Genomic DNA, 18,234 nt, shown 5'->3' on the forward strand with positions numbered 1-18,234 from the left:
TCACTAGCGGCAGACCACACTCAGTCGCAGCGTCTCTAGCAACAGCGGTGGCTTTGGGCAAGTCCCTCAGCATCCCTTGGCTCCTTGCTGGGATTGGAGATGACAAGGAAGCCACCTTTATAGGGGACTGGAGAAGATAAACAGGCCTAACTCACTAGCCCTCAGCATGATACCCAGCGCATGACGACACAACAGCTCCAGGGAAGTGGCCTCACCCCCGTGGGGAGGAGGAATGGCACCGGGGTCAGAAAAGCAGGGGCTGCGCGTTGGTGGCCTGTGGCTGCTGCCTCAGTGGTTACCATCTTGAAGGCTTCAACAGCACAGACGTGATATCTTATAGTTCTGGAGGTCAGATGCCCAGGGCACATCTCACGGGGCTCAGGGCAAGGTCTCAGCTGGCTGCACTCTTTGGGAGGCTCTAAGGAAGGTCTGTTTCCTCGCCTTTTCCAGCTTCAAGGGACAGCTAGCTTTCCTAGGCTCCTGGCCCCACGTCAAACTCTGCTTCCACCATCTCTTCTCTCTGAGCCTCCATATTCCCTCCTCCCAAGACCACTGTGATTCGACTGGGCCCACGGATCACCCAGGAGAGTTGTCCCAACTCAAGGTTCTTTGATCTGCAAAGTCCCTTTTACCACGAAAGGTGATATGTCCACCGATTCCGGGGACATGGACAGATTTGGGGGCACCACTGTGATGCCCATCACAGACCACCTGGGGAGACTGAGGTAGAGGCACTGGATGAAATGTAGGGCCTTTAAAACAACAACTATAAAGTCTATGTAGCAAACAAGGGTAAGCACTTGCAATGGGCTGTTTATTGAAAGAAAGGAAACAAAAACTTATGAGCCACATGATTGCAACATTAAAAGAAAATTTTCAGTATGTGTGAGAATTTCCAAAACCAGTAAACGTGTAACTCAGAGCCATGAACCGAGTTTTGAGTGAAAATGAGGTAGGACTAAAGCCATACAGGAGCGTACCTGACATAATGATCTCAAAAGATACGAGGGAGTGAGATATTGGCGTGGTTAAATGCATAGAATCTGGAAAGGAAGACTCTGATTCAAATCCGTCTCTTACACTAACCATTTGGTCCGTTTAAGTAATTTGGAGGAAGTTACTTTAATGGCCAGGGTCTTCTTTTTCTCATGTGTCGAGGAAGCAAGACCTGTCTGCTAAGGTGGTGAAAAGAAATAATGAGACGGTAAATGTCAAGACCTAAGCAGAGCGCCTAGCATGTGGTGAGGTCACAGACCCCCACCCGGTGCCTTCCCAGCCGACCACGTAAGTGATCAGCATCGATAAAGGCCGCCACCCTCAGGTGACCTGCACTGGCTTCTCTGAAAAAGGTAAAGCCGGGGGCAGGAGGGACACTAGGAGCAGGTCAGCAAGAACAAGAGCAACGGTCTTGGCTTTTCCCATAGCTGGGACGCAACAGTCTCACGGGAAAATGGTTCCTGTCCCTAATACAGAAAACGCATTGACCAGAATGGATTGCGCCTGGCCTTGGTCCTCCTCCTGGTGCAAGGATGGGAGGGGTCCAGAACGGTCTCCTCCTTCTCTCCACAGTGGGAGCTGGTCTGGGCCTGACCTCTCACAGGTGCAGATGAAGTCCACTCATCTTGTCCCGGTTGAAAGGAAACTGGCAGAGAGAGGGTGGGCAAGCCCTGAGCACCTGCCAAATATACTCCTGGCAGGCGTATGTCATCACAGCCCCCAGCAGCCCAGAGAAGGGCACAAAATGGGTACAAAAGCCAGAGAAGCTCTATTATTTATGCTCCAAGTATAAACCAAGGACCAGACTGTACCTGAGACCCTATCAGGGCTCCTTAATTCTCTCACAATCCTTTCCTGGACAGTGCCCTCTCCCACATGCCCTTCAAGCCCTGCCTCAGGCTCTGCTTCTTGGAAACCCAGTGGGGTCCTATCTCACAGTGCTGTTCAAGAGTGAGGGCTTTCCAAGTGGGGCTACTAGACCACCCGTCTCTGCATCATGGATGAGCTTGTTAGAAATTAACTTCTCAGGCCCCATCCGCTGACCTACAGATCTACTGAATAGTAACTCAGGTGGGTCTTGGCCATCAATGTTTTAGCAAGCCCTACAGAACACTCGATGCAGCTCAAGTCCAAGAATACTGCCAGTCTTAAGCCAACAAGCTCCTCTACAAATGATGACGTTGAGGCTCCAGGAGGAAACCACATGCTTTTGATGCAAAACCAGCCCATGGCTTTTAGAACCATTTCCAGAGGATCTAAGTGGACTTTTGACCAATGGCTTCAATTAAAGTGAAGCCACCAAGGATGCCAGCATGCTTTTATTTTCAAATAAACTTAAAAATCAGCCCAATTAGCCAACAATTCATTGCCGATTTACAGATCAGTTGTGTTTGGTGCCCAGAGCTCTGGTCCTCTGGCCCCAGGGAGCAAGTCAGCACGTGAGCATGTCTGGAGAGGTTTTCTCTGCTGACATGCTTGAGGGACTGTACGTGATTCTGTCTCCATCAGCTTGAAACACTCATCTGAAGCCACCCAGCCCCTTCCCAGAGACGGCAAGCATCAGGTCAACTCATGAGGCCTGACAACCCTGGAACCCCTGGAATCCGGATTTCCTCTCTGGAGGAAGATGTGCGTCAGGCATGGAACCCAGAGCAGGAATGGATGAAGCACCCAGGGTACTGGGGCCGAGGGAGCTCGGAAGCAGCTCTCCACCCACGGCCTCAGCCAGCCGCCGAGAGAGCCCCGCCCACCGAGGGACCCTGGCAGGGTTTGCGACAGGGATACTTGAAATGGCCCTGTAGGATGGGGTGCATTTGGACAGAGGTGGAAGTGGGGTGGAGGGAAGGTGACACAGATCCAGCTGAGGCAAAAGAGCATGAAGTGGGAATGGCTTAAGGAAAAGTCTATGAGCAGGAAAACATGGCAGATTGGAGAATGACCTGTGGCCCATTGGGTGAGGCACAGGGTGGGAGCGAGGAATCCCCTCCAGTCCCCACACAGCCCCCAATGATGCTCGAGTCGTCACTGTGGACACGGCTCACAGGCACCAGCGCACAGTGCCCTGCAGGTCACCCCATCAGAGTCACGGGCACCCGAGGGGCGCCCAGTCATCAGGGCCACCCATAAGTGGGCACCCAGTCTGCCTTCCTCTGCCACGCATCAGGGGCAGAGACGGCACAGCCGGTTGCCCACTTCCGGGGCTCTAAGTGCCTTTCCTCCTTTCTAGACTTACGGGAGCCACAGTCGGCTCAGAGCCCTCAACATGCTCGAACAATACCCTCTGAAGATGTTTTAAATTGATGTTTCTCAGAATCACTCCTCTAACTTGAACGGAACTAGTGCTTCTGTGGGACCGGACCCTGTGAGCTACCCAGTGGCTCTGAAGATCTCTCCATCTTTGACTTCTAGAATGATGGGTCTTCCATCTTCCTCCCTTCTGGCTTTCCTTTGTGGGTTCTCTTCTTGACCCCCCTGTTATCCCTCTGGGCTCTGGTGCCAAACCTCAGACACATCGTGGCCTTTGCTTGATCTATAAACCAATGCCAAGGAAGGATGCGGATCTCATCGGTCAGCGTCAGCTCGAACCTGCCTCAAACTCAGCTAGTTTGAAAGGGAAGCAGCCGACTCACCCAAAGTTGCTGCCACCGCCGAACTCTTCCACCCCTCCCCCTTCCAACCCTGCATCCTGTATCTTGGCCAGTGGTCCCCATCGTCCTATCACCCACAATAGAAACTGAGGTGTCCCCTTCCACGCCCCTCCTTTCTCTCATCTCCAATGTCCAGTGGAAAGCCACGGCCTGTTCTCTCTCAGGAAATAGGCTCTGCTCCATCATCTGTTTAATCTCCGCAGTATAGCCCGGTCTCGGCAAGGTCACAGTCAAGCTGGTGACCCCACCAGCCCCGTCTCATGTCTGGTTCCCCCAAATCCCCTTGACATCACCAGTTTGTGACCTAGTGGTTCCTTTGAAATATCTCATGAAAGGATGTCGCTCTTGCCCTCCCCACCCCCACCCCCGAACAGGGCCTGGGAAACATACACATAAAAACCTACGCTTGTGTGCACGGGCTCCTGGGGCTCCTGGAGACCAGGCTAAAAATCCTTAAAACAAGCCTGCTGCTACATCCCAGATATGACAGCTTCTGTGTCTCTTTGAACTCAGGGCCACCGTTCCAATTGTCCTGCACAGCTCACTCCTCACCCCTGGATACAGCTCGGGAGCTGCTCCGCTAAGAAAGGGCTGCCCCTACCCAGCATGGCCCTCCAGTCTGTGCTGGCGCCTGTCCTCCTCTCCCAGGGCGTATCTACCATAACTAATGATCACAAATGAGGTAGCAATAGGAATTTATTCTCTCTCAGTTCTGGAAGCCAGAAATCTGAAATCAAGGTGTTGGCAGGGCCACGCTGTCGCTGAAGGACCCAGGGGAGAACCCTCCCTCACCTCTCGTAACCTGCTGGGGGTTGCCAGCCGTCCTTAGTGTCCCTTAGCTTATGGCAACAGAACTCTCACAACTGTGTCCATTGTACAAATCCCCCTGTACAAGGGCACCAGCCCCTGCACTTAAGGCCCACCCTAAGCCAGTCTGACCTCATCTTGACTCTATCTACCAGGACTCCCTTTCCTTGGTGACATTCACAGGTACTGGGGGTGAGGACTCCAACATATCTTTTGGGAGAACGCAATTCAACCTGCATCTGTGCCCCTGATGCGCTGTCGTCACCGCCCGTCCTTACGGCGCTGTAACTAACTGTTCACAAGCCTGTCTCCCTGGGCCGACCGAGGTCTGGAGGGGGCGCCCTATTCATCTCCTTCCTCCCATGCCTAGTCCAGCACCTGGCCAGGACGCTTTTTCGGGAATGTTGACCAAGGGAACCAATTATTTTATATTTTGATATGAGTTACATCTACGGGGGAATAAATCACAACGTACCTTCCTCGGACAGTTTTATCATATTCCACTGGCATTTCAAAGACATTTGACTCAGTTCCAAAGGTCTGTTAATGACAAGGAAGTTTTTGGCTAAAAAAAAAAAAAAGAAGAAGACGGAGGAGGAGGAGGAAAAATCAGGCACAGTTTACATCTGTAAGTACTCTTGGAATGAGTCAGGCTCCCACCATGGGCCCTGGGCTGAAGAACCTAAGTGTTCTACTTGTGATGACATCACCAGAGTGTTTACATGACAACCAGGGGCGGGGGGCAGGAAGTCCCCTCTGGGTTCCATTTCTCCTTAGCAGCAGCAGTCATCACTTTGATGTTTCTATCTGAGGCTTCTCTGACAAGTCAGAAAAGTTCCCAGGACCATTATTTAAAAGTTTTCTGCAGAGCACTGAGATTCGAGACAAAGAGCTATTCTCTCTCCTGCCTACAGTGAGATACCAACTTCTCCTCTTCCTCCCCACTGTGTCACTACTTGATTTTTTGCCTGGTTTCAATGATTCTGGTTCATCACGCTTGCCCAAGCATACTTGCCAAGCCGCATTTTTACTATTTAAAATTGCCCTAAGTATGAAAATACATTCAGAAACTATCACAATATTAATTTGTTTAGCCCACTTTGAATATGTTACCAAATTCTGCAAACCAGATTATCTAGAATATTGGGCAATATGACAGTCTGTTTACCATGCAAGCTATTGTAAGAACAATTGGTTTTCATACAATTTAATAAAACACCTTTGACACTAAATTATAACCAACATTGTTTTATAATTTATGCCCGACCACATATGCCTAACACATTTTGAGGTAGTTTAAAATTAGCAACAGGGTTTTTGTTTTTGTTTTTGTTTTTTTAAAAGGTAAAAACTGATAAAAGAAGCAAGTGATGAGCTGGAGAATTCCTGAACCATAACACCTGGACGAAAGATGACACTGGCATGATGCATCACAACTTAAGGGCGTATTTGCAACAGCCAAGGCCAATGGGGGTCATGATAAATTGCATAAGTTATTGCCTTTCAAATGAAATATGCTGTTTCATAAGGAAAGTGGTTTCATCCCCTGGGATAAGACACTGAAAGCCCGGTCATTACAGAAGTGGACAGTACCTCTGTAAGCCTGTTCATAAACACCAAACCTATGTACATTTCACTGGATAATCCCAAAGGGCTTTGAGTCTGGTCAATGTCACTAATACATCTTAATGGCTAAAATTTCTTCTTCCCGCTCTGTAAGACAATCGACGTTGGATACAGCGTAATCTCCTTCAATGCTCAAAGTGGCCTTGGGAGGAGGGCTCTAGTATCACCCCCATTTCACAGGTGAGGAAGCTGTGCCTCATTTATATAACCTGCAAGGGTGACCCACTCAGTGAGCCTCAAGCTAAGACTTTGCAATATTAATGATCACTGCACCTGTAGAAAAGGTAGAAATGGAAATAAGCCGTATCTCAGAAAATTAAGGTAATAAAGATGTCTTCAAAGTCTACCCACTGGTTTTGTAGCCATTTTGTAGCTGATTTCCAAGATGCCTGGAATCTGAGGCACTGTGTCTCTGGCCCTTGGGGTGGGGCCTGGCTCCCTGATGCACAGCGCGAGGACTGGGCACCAAGTACGATCACGCGTGCACACCCGTCTGTGAGCCGTGTGCATGGTATCCATGCAATCACACCATGACCTCGGAGCCACAAACGTCTGATGAGAACCCAACATCTGTGAGGGCCTGAGTTCGGTGGGGGGTAACAAAGATGGATAGGGCACTGAAGTCCCCATCTCTGAAAAGCTCCTCTCCCAGTGGGAGAAGGAGACCCCAAACTCGACCCCTTTCAATGTGGTGTGGATTTGATCATTTCCTCTTACGGACTGCCTTCTTTTTTACTGCTGCACTGGTGTGACATACACAGAGTAGAGAGTGACCATCTCAACCACTTGTAGGGTCCAGTTTGTGGCATACAGTACATTCCCACTGTTGTGCGACCACCACCAGCATCCAGCTCCAGAGCTCTCTCATCTTGTACAACTGAAACTCTGGCCCCATAAAAAATGAACTCCTGGGGCACGTGGGTGTCTCAGAGGGTTCAGCCTCTGCCTTCAGCTCAGGTCATGGTCTCGGGGTCCTGGGATTGGGTCCTGCGTTGGGCTCTCTGCTCCGGGGAAAGCCTGCTTCCCCTCTCTCTCTGCCTACTTGTGATCTCTCTCTCTCTCTCTCTCTGTCAAATAAATAAATAAAAATCTTAAAAACAAAAAAATGAAAAAATTAACAAACAAAAAAAATGAACTCCCTACTCCCCATTCCCCAGGCCTTGAAACTGACCATTCTACTCTTCATCTCTATAAATTTGACTACTCTAGATACCTAACATACGTGAAATCATATACATTTGTCTATTGGCACCTGGCTTGTTTCACTGAGCATGTCCTTGCAGTTCCTGCAAGCCGTAGCTGGTGTCAACATTTCCTTCCTCTTCAAGGCTGAGTAATATTCCGTTGTATGTCTAGAGCACATTTTGTTTCTTTGTTCGTGTGTTGGCGGACGTTAGGTTGCTTGCACATGTCGACAATTGTCAATTATGCTGCCATGAACATGGCCATACAAATATTGCTTCGAGTTCCTGCTTTCAATTCTTTCTGCAGGTCACCTGCCTTCATTCTGATTTCCTGTGTGTCTTATTACCTAATCTTTTCTTAGCAAACACTAGAGTTCTTTTTTGAAGGGAGGCTAGGGCATAGAGATGCATGGAGAGATCATTTCAGTTGTCCTCTTAAAAGCGTCTTTGAGGGGCGACTGGGTGGCTCAGTTGGTTAAGTGTCTGCCTTTGGCTCAGGTCATGATCTCAGGGTCTTGGATCAAGCCTTGCACTGGGCTCTCTAATCAGTGGGAAATCTGCTTCTCCTTCTCTCCACTCATGTTCTCTCTGTCTCTCCCAATAATAAATAAAATCTTTTAAAAAATTATCTTCAAAAAATTATCATTTCCCCTTTTGTACCCACATGCACAATGGGGAGAGACATGGGGGTTGGGGATCTTGTTTTAAGTCCTCAACAGAAGTAAGCAAGCAGAGGCATCCTCTGTTATGAAACCCAAATACCTTCAATGTGGGCTCCAGTGTGAAAGGGAGAGAACACGCCTCCCCTCTCAACAAAGACTCCATGAGTGGGGTGGAGGTGTGCAGCCCAGGCAGAGAGAAAAAGGGCCTGGAAGTGGGGGGTGGGCAGCGGTTCTGCTGGGCGCCCTGGGAATGTGCAGGCTTACCTAAGCAGCGGGCCTGGGTCTGGGCAGCACGAAGGAACAGTGTAAGAGGCTGAAACAATGCAGTGCTCCCTCCTTTCTTTTGGCTTTAAAAGGGACACAGCATGACATGGAGGGCAGAGTCCAGACGGGTGGCAAGGACACTGGGCTCAGATCCCTGGCCACAGCTATGACCTTGAGCAGGTCAGCCCATCTTCCAGGCTCAGCTTCCCCGTCTGTGACATGTGGAATGGCCTCAGGGACACCATCTAGTTCTGCCATGCGGCCCTGTCCCAAGACAGCCAGCTGCATGGTGTCGAGGACATGTGAAGGTGTGTGTGGAATGGAAAACAGCATCACCGCCCCCTCTGCTTCAAGGAACACCAAGCTTGCTGAACAAGGGTCATTATTACCTGGTACTGAAAATCACTGAGCGATTTGATTTCAGAGGGTCCCTTCTGCCTTCACAGGTGGTGGCAAAAAAAACCTGGGACCCTGGTACTGACAAGAGGAATCAGAAAGAGACCCCAACACTCCCCCCTGTGACCCAGGCTGCCACAGGACCTGCTCTGTAGACTCGCCACCAAGGCAGCTTTCTGTAGGATGGATGAGTGTGGATGAACCATTTGCTTTGAGTTCAGGCCTGGAGAGCAACCAACAGACAAGGAAGAAAAATGGGCCGTCTCGGAAGCCTCCTGCCAAAGATCCTGGAGCTACGTCTGGCCAAGCTGCAAAGCTCCTCAACAGAACCTGTCAGCTCCAGCTCGTTATGCAAACAAGCAAAACAAGGATTTTCATAAGATGTCAGCGTGGATTTCCTCTCCTCCCCGAGGAGCAACGTGACTCTGGTCCGGCGATCTTCTTTCTCACTGCCAACTGCCGGACTCAGCCTGGGCCCATCTGGAGCCCAGAGTGGGAGCCCATGGAGAGGAAACCAGGCTGCCCTGTGCACTGGCCACACGCGAATGGTGCTGCCCCCGAGGGCACCTGGTTGCCCATCTTTCATTTTTGCAAACCTCCGGAGTAAGGGCCTCGGGCAGCACCAGGGACAGAGACACTGGCCCGGACCCGTGTCTGGGAGCCCCACATTGGAGGAAACACCCAGACTGTTCTGGGGGGGGGGGTCTACGTAGGAATCTGGGTGGCCTCCCTACAGAGCTCTCCCCTCCGACAGCTGAGCGGCAGGTAGACAAGGTCTCCCTGCTCACGGGTGTGCTTCAGGTTCTGAGTGGGGTGAGTTTTCATCATTGCTGCTAACCTGGTTGCTCGATTAATGGAGAGAAGATCCAGAGCTCCAAGTTCCCTACTCGTCCCTCCTCTTCTAACAGACCCTGAACGCAGGCAAGAGCCAGGAAAACCACCCCCTGAAATGTGGAGGCACCTCAGCGTGGAGGGATACCCACTTGTCCACACCTGCCACTTCGCAAAAATAGGAAACCGAGGCTGGGTGAGGGGCAGGGCCTGCGGGAGCAGCTCCGGCTCGGCAGTGGGGGAGCCAGGCCTGATCGCAGGCTCTCCCTCACACTGTCTTCCACTGCAGCCCCCCAACCCCGGGCTGGGCTGACCTGCCCTTTCCGCAGCTGATTTTTCTTTTTTTAAGTAACCGCTTTATTGAGCTATCACTCACGTACCATGAAGTTTAGCCTTTACCATGTACAAGTCGATGGTTTTGTGTATTGACAAAGCCATGCACCCGTCACCACTATCTGATTCCAGGACGTGCTCATTGCCCTCCCGAGGAGGCCCCTACCCAGGACTCCCCATCACCTCTTCACCCCAGTCTCTGGCAACCACTAATCTTTCTCTGGACTTGCTTATTCTGGACATTTCCTATATGCGTGAGGCTCTCATGCCTTTCTAGGGCTGAATAGCAACCCGCTCCAATGACTCAGCACATACCGTGCCTCTTTTAACCAGCTGACGAACATTTGAATTGTTTCCACTTTATGTTTTAATGAAAAATGCTACTATGAACAAGGTTTATGCACAAGGTTTCATGTGGATATAGGTTTTCCATCCCATGGTTGTATACCTAGAAGCAGAATTACTAGGCCCTACCGTGACTCCATGTTTAAACTGCCCCATCTTAAATTCCCACTAGCAATGTAGGAAGGTTCCACTCTTTCCTCATCTTTGCCAAGACTTGTTCCTCTCCACTTTTTTCTTAAAGATTTTCTTTATATATTGGAGACAGAAAGTGCATTAGCAGGGGGGAGGAGCAAAGGGAGAGGGAGAAGCAGGTTTTTTGTGAGCCGGGAGCCCAACACGGGGCTCGATCCCAGGACCCCGAGATCATAACCTGAGCCAAAGTCAGATGCTCAACCCAGGCGCCCCGCATCCTTTGACTAGAGCCATCCCCATGGGGGTATGGTGCATCTCATTGTTGTTTTCATTTGCATTTTCCTAATGACTAAAATGCTTTATACCTTTTCATGTGATTATTGGCTGTTTGTATATTTTCTTCAGAGAAATGTCTATTTTCAAATTGGGTTACTTGTCTTTTTTTTTTTTTAACATCTTAATTTAATTTTATTTATTTCAGTGTAACAGCTGCACTACTGGGTTTTACCCCAAAGATACAGACGTAGTGAAAAGAAGGGCCATCTGTACCCCAATGTTCATAGCAGCAACGGCCACAATTACAAACTTGTCTTTTTATAGCTATGCTAGGACAAAGTTGCTTAAGGATGCCTCCCTTTCTCCCACCCCCACAAATGAGTGAACGGAACAACAGTGATTCACAGACTCCTATAAGACAGCATCTCATGTCAATGTACCTTCACTGAGAGGGGCATCGCTACATGGAGGCTAAAAGAATGTTCTCTGGGATCCTGCAGAGAAGAGCTTGAATTTAGCTTGACCGTGTAAAAACTGTGTCATGTCGAGGGAGAAACAAAAAGCCAGACTCTTAAATACAGAAAACAAGTGGTTGCCAGAGATGAAGTGGGAGGGTGGATAGGGGGTAAAATAAGGGAAATAAGAGTATATTCGCCAGGATGAGCACATAGTAATGTATAGAAATGTTGACTCACCTGAAACTAATAGTACATTGTATGTTAACTAAGTGGAATTTAAATAAAAACTTGAAAAAATTAAATGTAGAATCAGTATATGCACACCTGAAACTAATACAACACTGTATATATTTAATTATACTTCAATAAAAAATAAATAACGAAAAAAGTTTGTGACTGAAACAAGTCACCTAATTCTTTCTGCCTCGGCTTCCCCAACTGTAAAACAGGGATCGTGATGTCTGTTTCACTGGAATGTTAATGAGCAATGAGAAAGAAGACACACTGAAAACCCTGTGGACGTGGCTTAGTGTACAGGAAGCTCCCAATACTATTCTCAGATTTATTTATTTATTCAGTGAATATTTCTATAGCATCAACCTGGAGAGGTACAGCCCTGAAGTCACAGCAATGAGCAAAATAGAGAGAAAATTTCTGCCTGTGAGGGCCTTATATGCAGCTTAACATTTTAGCAAAAGTTAATGATTCTAGTTATTATTATAATTCAACATTTTTACTCTTGATTGCCAAATAAGTACCAGCTCATCAGAAACCAGAAACTAGAATGACAAGATAAAGTTTCCTTAATGAACTTGAACTTTAGAGCGAGATGAAGCATTAGTTTCAGTAATTACAGCTCTCCTGCCAGCTTCCCAGAAGGGCCTTTCCTTCCTCTATACTTGCACAGAGACATGAAGGAGAGATGCCTAGGAAAACACCCACCAGTGGGCCCACCAGGTCTTAGGAATACGAAAAAAGGAGCAAACACCAAGAATTAGCACTTCTAGGTGTCTGAGCAAAGAGAAGCATAACACACTTACCACCTAAGGGAGATTTAGAAGCTTAAGAACAGATCATTTCTTTAAAAATGGGCTAACAAAGAAAGTGAGAAGCATTCTTGGGCAGAAAGAGCCACCAGAGCAGCTCTTGCTTCTTGAAAAACAGGTGGGGTAGGGCCAAGTGGGGCTGAACCTGAAACTAAATGAAGGGCAACATCTGAGAGTTCATTTAGACATTGGAAGGAAAACCTTCCTGAGCAAATAAGGGTGCAGGGTCACAGGAAACCCTCCTCTGTTGGGAGGTCAGTGGAAACACATGAAAGGCCTGTACTCAAGGCCAGGTTCACCATGGACTAGCCACGTGAACCCAACAAGTTGCTTGCCTTATTTTGATTTCCTCATCTGCAAAATGGTTTCATGGATTCCAACCTCATCCAGCAGGTTAGACTCAAGTCCTTCTAAGAGAACATTCCCTCCATCTGGGATGGGAGGCTTTGAGCATAGTCTAGCTGTTGACACCTGGCTTACTGTGAGATTCTCCAGGATGCCCAGATGACAGCAGCCTCTTTGTGTGTGAGGGGATATGTCAGACCTAGGAGGACAGTGATATCAATGGGCTGTTTTTTAGAGAAAGTCAGACACACAAATAGGAGAGAGGAATATGCCCTATCAGATATAAAAATTTAAAGATGTAAAGAAAACATCAATGCGTAACTATAGGAATAAACAAACAGATGAAAGAAAAAAATCATTAGTGGAAAAGAATAAGGAACCTAGAAAGAGACACTCCCATCTATGGAATGTGAAAACTAATGAGGTGGTATGGGTAGAAGCAAACCATAATAAATGATGCTGGGACAACTAGCTATCAAGTAGGAAGGCAAGCTTGGTGCAGTCACTCTGGAAAACAGCATGGAGCTTCCTCAAAAAGTTGAAAATAGAGCTACTCTATGACCCAGCAATTGCACTGCTGGGTATTTACCCCAAAGATACAAATGTTGTGATCCGAAGGGGCACGTACATTCCAATGTTTATAATGGCAATGTCCACAATAACCAAACTATGGAAAGAACCTAGAGGTCCATCAACAGATGAATGGATAAAGAAGATGTGGTCTATATACACAATGGAATACTATGCAGCCATCAAAAGAAATGAAATCTTGTCATTTGCAACAATGTGGATGGAACTAGAGGGTATTAGGCTGAGGGAAATAAGAAATCAGAGAAAGACAATTATCATATGATCTCACTGATATGAAGAATTTGAGAGACAAGACTGGGAGTCATGGAGGGTAGGGAAGGAAAAAATGAAACAAGATGGGATCGTGAGGGAGACAAACCATAAGGGACTCTTAATCTCACGAAACAAACTGAGGGTTGCTGGGGGGAGGTAGGTAGAGAGAGGGTGGTTGGGTTATGGATATTGGGGAGGGTATGTGCTATGGTGAGTACTGTGAATGTATAAGCCTGATGATTCACAGACCTGTACCCCTGGGGCTAATAACACATTATATGTTAATAATAAAAAAATCCAAAATCTGGGGGTGCCTTGGTAGCTCAATCATTAAGGATCTGCCTTTAGCTCAGGTCATGATCCCAGGGTCCTGGCATCAAACCCCATATTGAGCTCCCGGCTCAGCAGGGAGCCAGCTTCTCCCTCTCCCACCACCCCTGCTTGTGTTCCCTCTCCAGCGATCTCTCTCTCTGTATCAAAAAATAAATAAATAAAATCTTTTTTAAAAGACTGTTAAGAGATAAAATAACTAATATTTTTATGATCTTAGGTCAGAAATGATATTCTTAAAATGTTCCCAAGGCAAACACTACTAAATAAAAGTTTGATTAATTCAAGTATTTTTAATTTAAGAATTTCTGACCATTAACACTGTGATATAAAGAGGAAGCAAACTACAAATTAGAAAAAGATGTTTGTAACCCACAAAACAGAGAGTATTAAAACTAATTAAATAAACTTCTATATCTGAAACTAATGATACTCTATAGGTTGACTAATTGAATTTAAATAAAAAAGTTAAAAGCTTCTGTAAATTAATTAGGGAAAGACTAGCAACTCAATACCATATGAAATGAGGTTATTCAGCCTCATTCATGAGGTTGAAAACCTCATTAGTAAATAGAGAAATGAAAATAAAAATCATAATGGGAGATCACATCATATCTACCCAACTGGTAAAAAATAATAGTACTAGTTATTAGTAAAGGCAAGGGGCAACAGCGACTCCCACACATGGCTGGTGAGTACCAGCTGGTAATACCACAATGAAAGTCACCTAGTGAAGGTGAAGATGAATAATTTAGCTCTTATTTACAGTATTTCATCAAAGTCTCACGTATTGATTATAAGATGTACCATTATTTTCTGTATCACCAAGAAAGAAAAAAAAATTCTAAGATGCCACTAATTTGAAGACACATTCTGATTTCAGATGTATTATAATATTAAAAAAACACATTTTAGGAGAAAAGAAATATGGTATATATGTAAAAGAAACCTATTCATTGACACCAGGGTTTACAAGTCTGACAATAGCATCATTGTTTTTAATGGCAAAAACCTGAAAACAACCAAATGTACTTAGATAGAACTTATAAGCAGAGAGATATTCAACAATCCAGCAGTGAAAATAAACAAACTATAGTGCAGTCATTAATATGACAAAAAGCAAATCAAAATAAGAGCAGAAATTAATTAAACAACAGAAAAAAATGAAAAAGTTAACATAGTTAAAATTGGGTTTTTTGAAGGCAAAAAAAATCAATCAAGAGAAACATTAGAAACACCTACAAACAGGCACTGTCAGGAAATGTGTTGAAATTTCAGGCATGAAAAGGATAAGGAACACAATAAAAAAAAGAATAAGAAGAGGATAATGAGCAGATACTATGAATACATTTTATGGGAATAAATTCAACAACATAGAAAAGATGTACAAATTGCTTAAGAAAAGTATAATTTACCAAAATTGACACAAGATAAAACAGAAACTCTTAAGTGTCCTTTAACTAGTAAAGGAATCCAGTCATTATTAAAAACCCTTTCATAAGGAAAACTCCAGGCACAGATGCCTTCCCCGAAAACAAGGAATAGAATGAGATGGAAGAAAACCAAGTCTTAGCTCAGGCAGTCTGTAGACATATATGGGAAAGATGGACTTTAAGAAAAAAAGTCATGCCAATACTGCAAGACTCTTGAGAAATTAGAGGCGACCAGCATAACCAACCATAGATCAACAGCAATACCTGACAAAGACATTACAAATATATATATAAAGATTATAGACCAATATCCCTCATGAACATGGATCAGTGGTTCTCAGCTGGAGTAATTTTGCCTCCCAAGGGACATCTGGCACTACCTGCAGAAGTTTCTGGTTGTCACTCCTGGAAGAGCAGGTGCTACTCGCTACTGTAGGTGTTCCTATCCCAGAAGCCATGGAGGCTGGGCTCTGAGTAGCTGGCATCACAACTACTTCTTTGTCTGGTGCCTCTGCATTTCCCTCATCCCCAGGAACTCTCAGACCTTGGTCCTGGAGCCTTTACTGGGCTCCATCAAAGTACAGTGACCCCAGATCAAACCCCGATAAGTGGAGTCAGGACTCATATGCAGAGTGAGCAAAAAGCAAGCATTCTTTAATAAAGGCGGGGTGGGGGGTGCTTGCCACTATACGGCTAAACCCAGCAGGATTTGCAGTAGTGCCATTTTGGAGTAAGTCCCTTTCAACTCAGGGAAAATCTGTCTTACCATTTAATGCCCAGCTCAAACTATTTCCCTCTAGAAGATTTGCCCCTAGGGGAAAAAAATAAGTTACTCTTCGGTGTTTCCAGGACATTCTCCCCAACGTATTGCAGTGGTCAGCAGTTGCTTCCTAGGTGGGATGGATCTCATAAGGACAGAAGCCTCCCCCTTGGCATCCCCACTGCCTAATCTCACGCTTGGAGCGTCATGAGAAACGAACTCAGACACTGGAGGACCTGACACCAACTTTGACTTTGGCAAAGTTAACCTCTCACAGCCCACTTCCCATCTGTGTTGTGAGAATATGGGCCCACTCACTTGAGGGAATTGCTTACTGCAAGTGCCCAGCCCACAGCAGAGGTTAAGAATGGCAGCTGCCAATGAGTATAAAAGCAAATGAACGCCAAACTATGGAAAGAACCAAGATGCCCTTCAACGGACGAATGGATAAGGAAGATGTGGTCCATATACACTATGGAGTATTATGCCTCCATCAGAAAGGACGAATACCCAACTTTTGTAGCAACATGGACGAGACTGGAAGAGATTATGCTGAGTGAAATAAGTCAAGCAGAGAGAGTCAATTATCATATGGTTTCACTTATTTGTGGAGCATAACAAATATCATGGAGGACAAGGGGTGTTAGAGAGGAGAAGGGAGTTGGGGTAAATTGGAAGGGGAGGTGAATCATGAGAGACTATGGACTCTGAAAAACAATCTGAGGGGTTTGAAGTGGCGGGGGGGTGGGAGGTTGGGGTACCAGGTGGTGGGTATTATAAAGGGCATGGATTGCATGGAGCACTGCGTGTGGTGCAAAAATAATGAATACTGTTATGCTGAAAATAAATAAATTGAAAAAATTTTAAAAATAATAAGAAAAAAATAAAAGCAAATGAAAAGTTCGCTCAACTAGGCTGAACTGCAAGTGTTTGTTCCGCAAGGGTGGGCCTGGTCAGTGTGTCCAATGGCACCTTCCCTGAGAGCTAAGAGCCCCATAAGAGCTGGGAACTGGGTTAGACCAGGGCCCCCAAGGTGTATCTGCAAATAAAGAAAAGGGAGAAGAAAATGCAAGGATTCTTGGAGAACAGGAGGCATCTGATGTTTCTCCCTCCCTACACCCTTACTTGGAGCTACCAGTCACAGGTGCCCCTGTTGGCTGAGAGTATCCTTCTTAGCCCCATGAGACCAGCCTCCTTGGGGAAGACCTGTGCGTTATTCACCCAGGGTCCACGTCCTGTCCCACTGAGCCCCCCACCATCTATGTGAGATGCCAGGTCTACCTGCTTGTGCAAAACCCAGTTCATTTGGTATCTGAAAACCTGTGCTTCCCATGCAGGCCTCCAAACACATCCCTTCAGGGCCACAGCTACTCTGGTTTTGTCACTAGAGAATTTCTGAGCCTAAGAAAATGGGGTGTTGCATTTTCCATTCCCCACCGTGCATGTTCTTATGGTTGTAACAGGACATTTTCCTCTCCTAATCTCCCAGTCCTTTGGATCTGGCTGGAAGCTACTGCAGTGTTCGGGATACACGATCCCCCCTTTCAGGGGAGTATCACTGGTGTCACAAACCAAGATCCAAGAAGCAGGTCCAGGTCCTTAGCAATGCCTACAGAGGCAGCTTTCCTGCATCTCTTGCTCACTCCCCAGGGAAGCAAGATGATGATGCCACGGGGTCCACACAACCTTTCTTTTTCTACTGATAAATATCAAAATCCCTAGAGTGAATTCCCAGTTTATTTGTTGCTGTTGTTTTCTGGTTCTGCTTCCCTCCTCCCTCAGCAAAGTGACAGAAATGGGGCATAACCGGTGAATCTGGAAACTCCCAGCAGGCTCCCATTCACCTGGCACGCATATTTTGGGGACACAACACTGTTTTTCCACACCCTGGCAGGGTCTGCACAGGGTTGTCTCCTTTGGCCAGTGTCTGCGGGGTCCCAGTTGCCCCCATCAGCTCCAGGCTTCCCATGGCAGCAGAAACCAGCCTCTCCCACCTTGCTGAGAAGGACCTGATGCCCAGGTGGATGGCTTGAAGCATCTCTTCCCGCCCGCTCATGGGAAGAGCCATGTACTTTCATTTCAGGCACAGGAAATTTTAAAACACATCTCCAAATATATCCCTACATTCATAATAGATTCCTGCTACCCATATGGGAAAACATGACATTGTGGTCTACAGACCTGGAATAATCATGTGCATTGTTGGAAATCCATGGGTGGAAAGGTCACAGGGAGAAAGATATTTACAACAGAAACAGAAACCCACCGCAGCAGGGATTCTGATCCTATAGATCTTTTTTTTTTTTTTTTCATTTTCCCTTAATGTGTTTTGGATCTTGCCATTAGAACTAAAAGCAGGCTTTTTTTCTTTCTTTCTTTCTTTCTTTTTTTTTTCCCAGGCTCAATGGACAAGCACTCTCCACTTTCTGCCTACGCAGTCAGGCCTTTCCCCTCAGAACCTCTGTGTCCGGGAGCGTGGCACGGAAAACAATGCTCCATACCAACCCCTGTGTGCAGCA

The 18,234-nt window shown here is 46.5% G+C and overlaps 1 protein-coding gene across 3 annotated transcripts in view; it reads right to left on the reverse strand.

The window, feature by feature from the left end:
• The window catches only part of C2H10orf90 (chromosome 2 C10orf90 homolog), a 204,937-nt gene that overhangs the window by 72,531 nt on the left and 114,172 nt on the right, over positions 1 to 18,234 (reverse strand). The window contains exon 1 of one of the 3 annotated variants that reach the window (XM_044240729.1): positions 4,927 to 4,963. The exons of the other annotated variants lie outside the window; for them this stretch is intronic. Within the exon in view, the coding sequence (XP_044096664.1) occupies positions 4,927 to 4,948 (22 nt within the window). The 5' untranslated portion in view covers positions 4,949 to 4,963. Of the gene's footprint in view, positions 1 to 4,926; positions 4,964 to 18,234 lie in introns of those variants that run through there. 3 annotated transcript variants of the gene reach the window in all.

This window comes from Neovison vison, chromosome 2 (assembly GCF_020171115.1).
Source record: "Neovison vison isolate M4711 chromosome 2, ASM_NN_V1, whole genome shotgun sequence".
Classification (NCBI taxonomy): Eukaryota; Metazoa; Chordata; class Mammalia; order Carnivora; family Mustelidae; genus Neogale; species Neogale vison.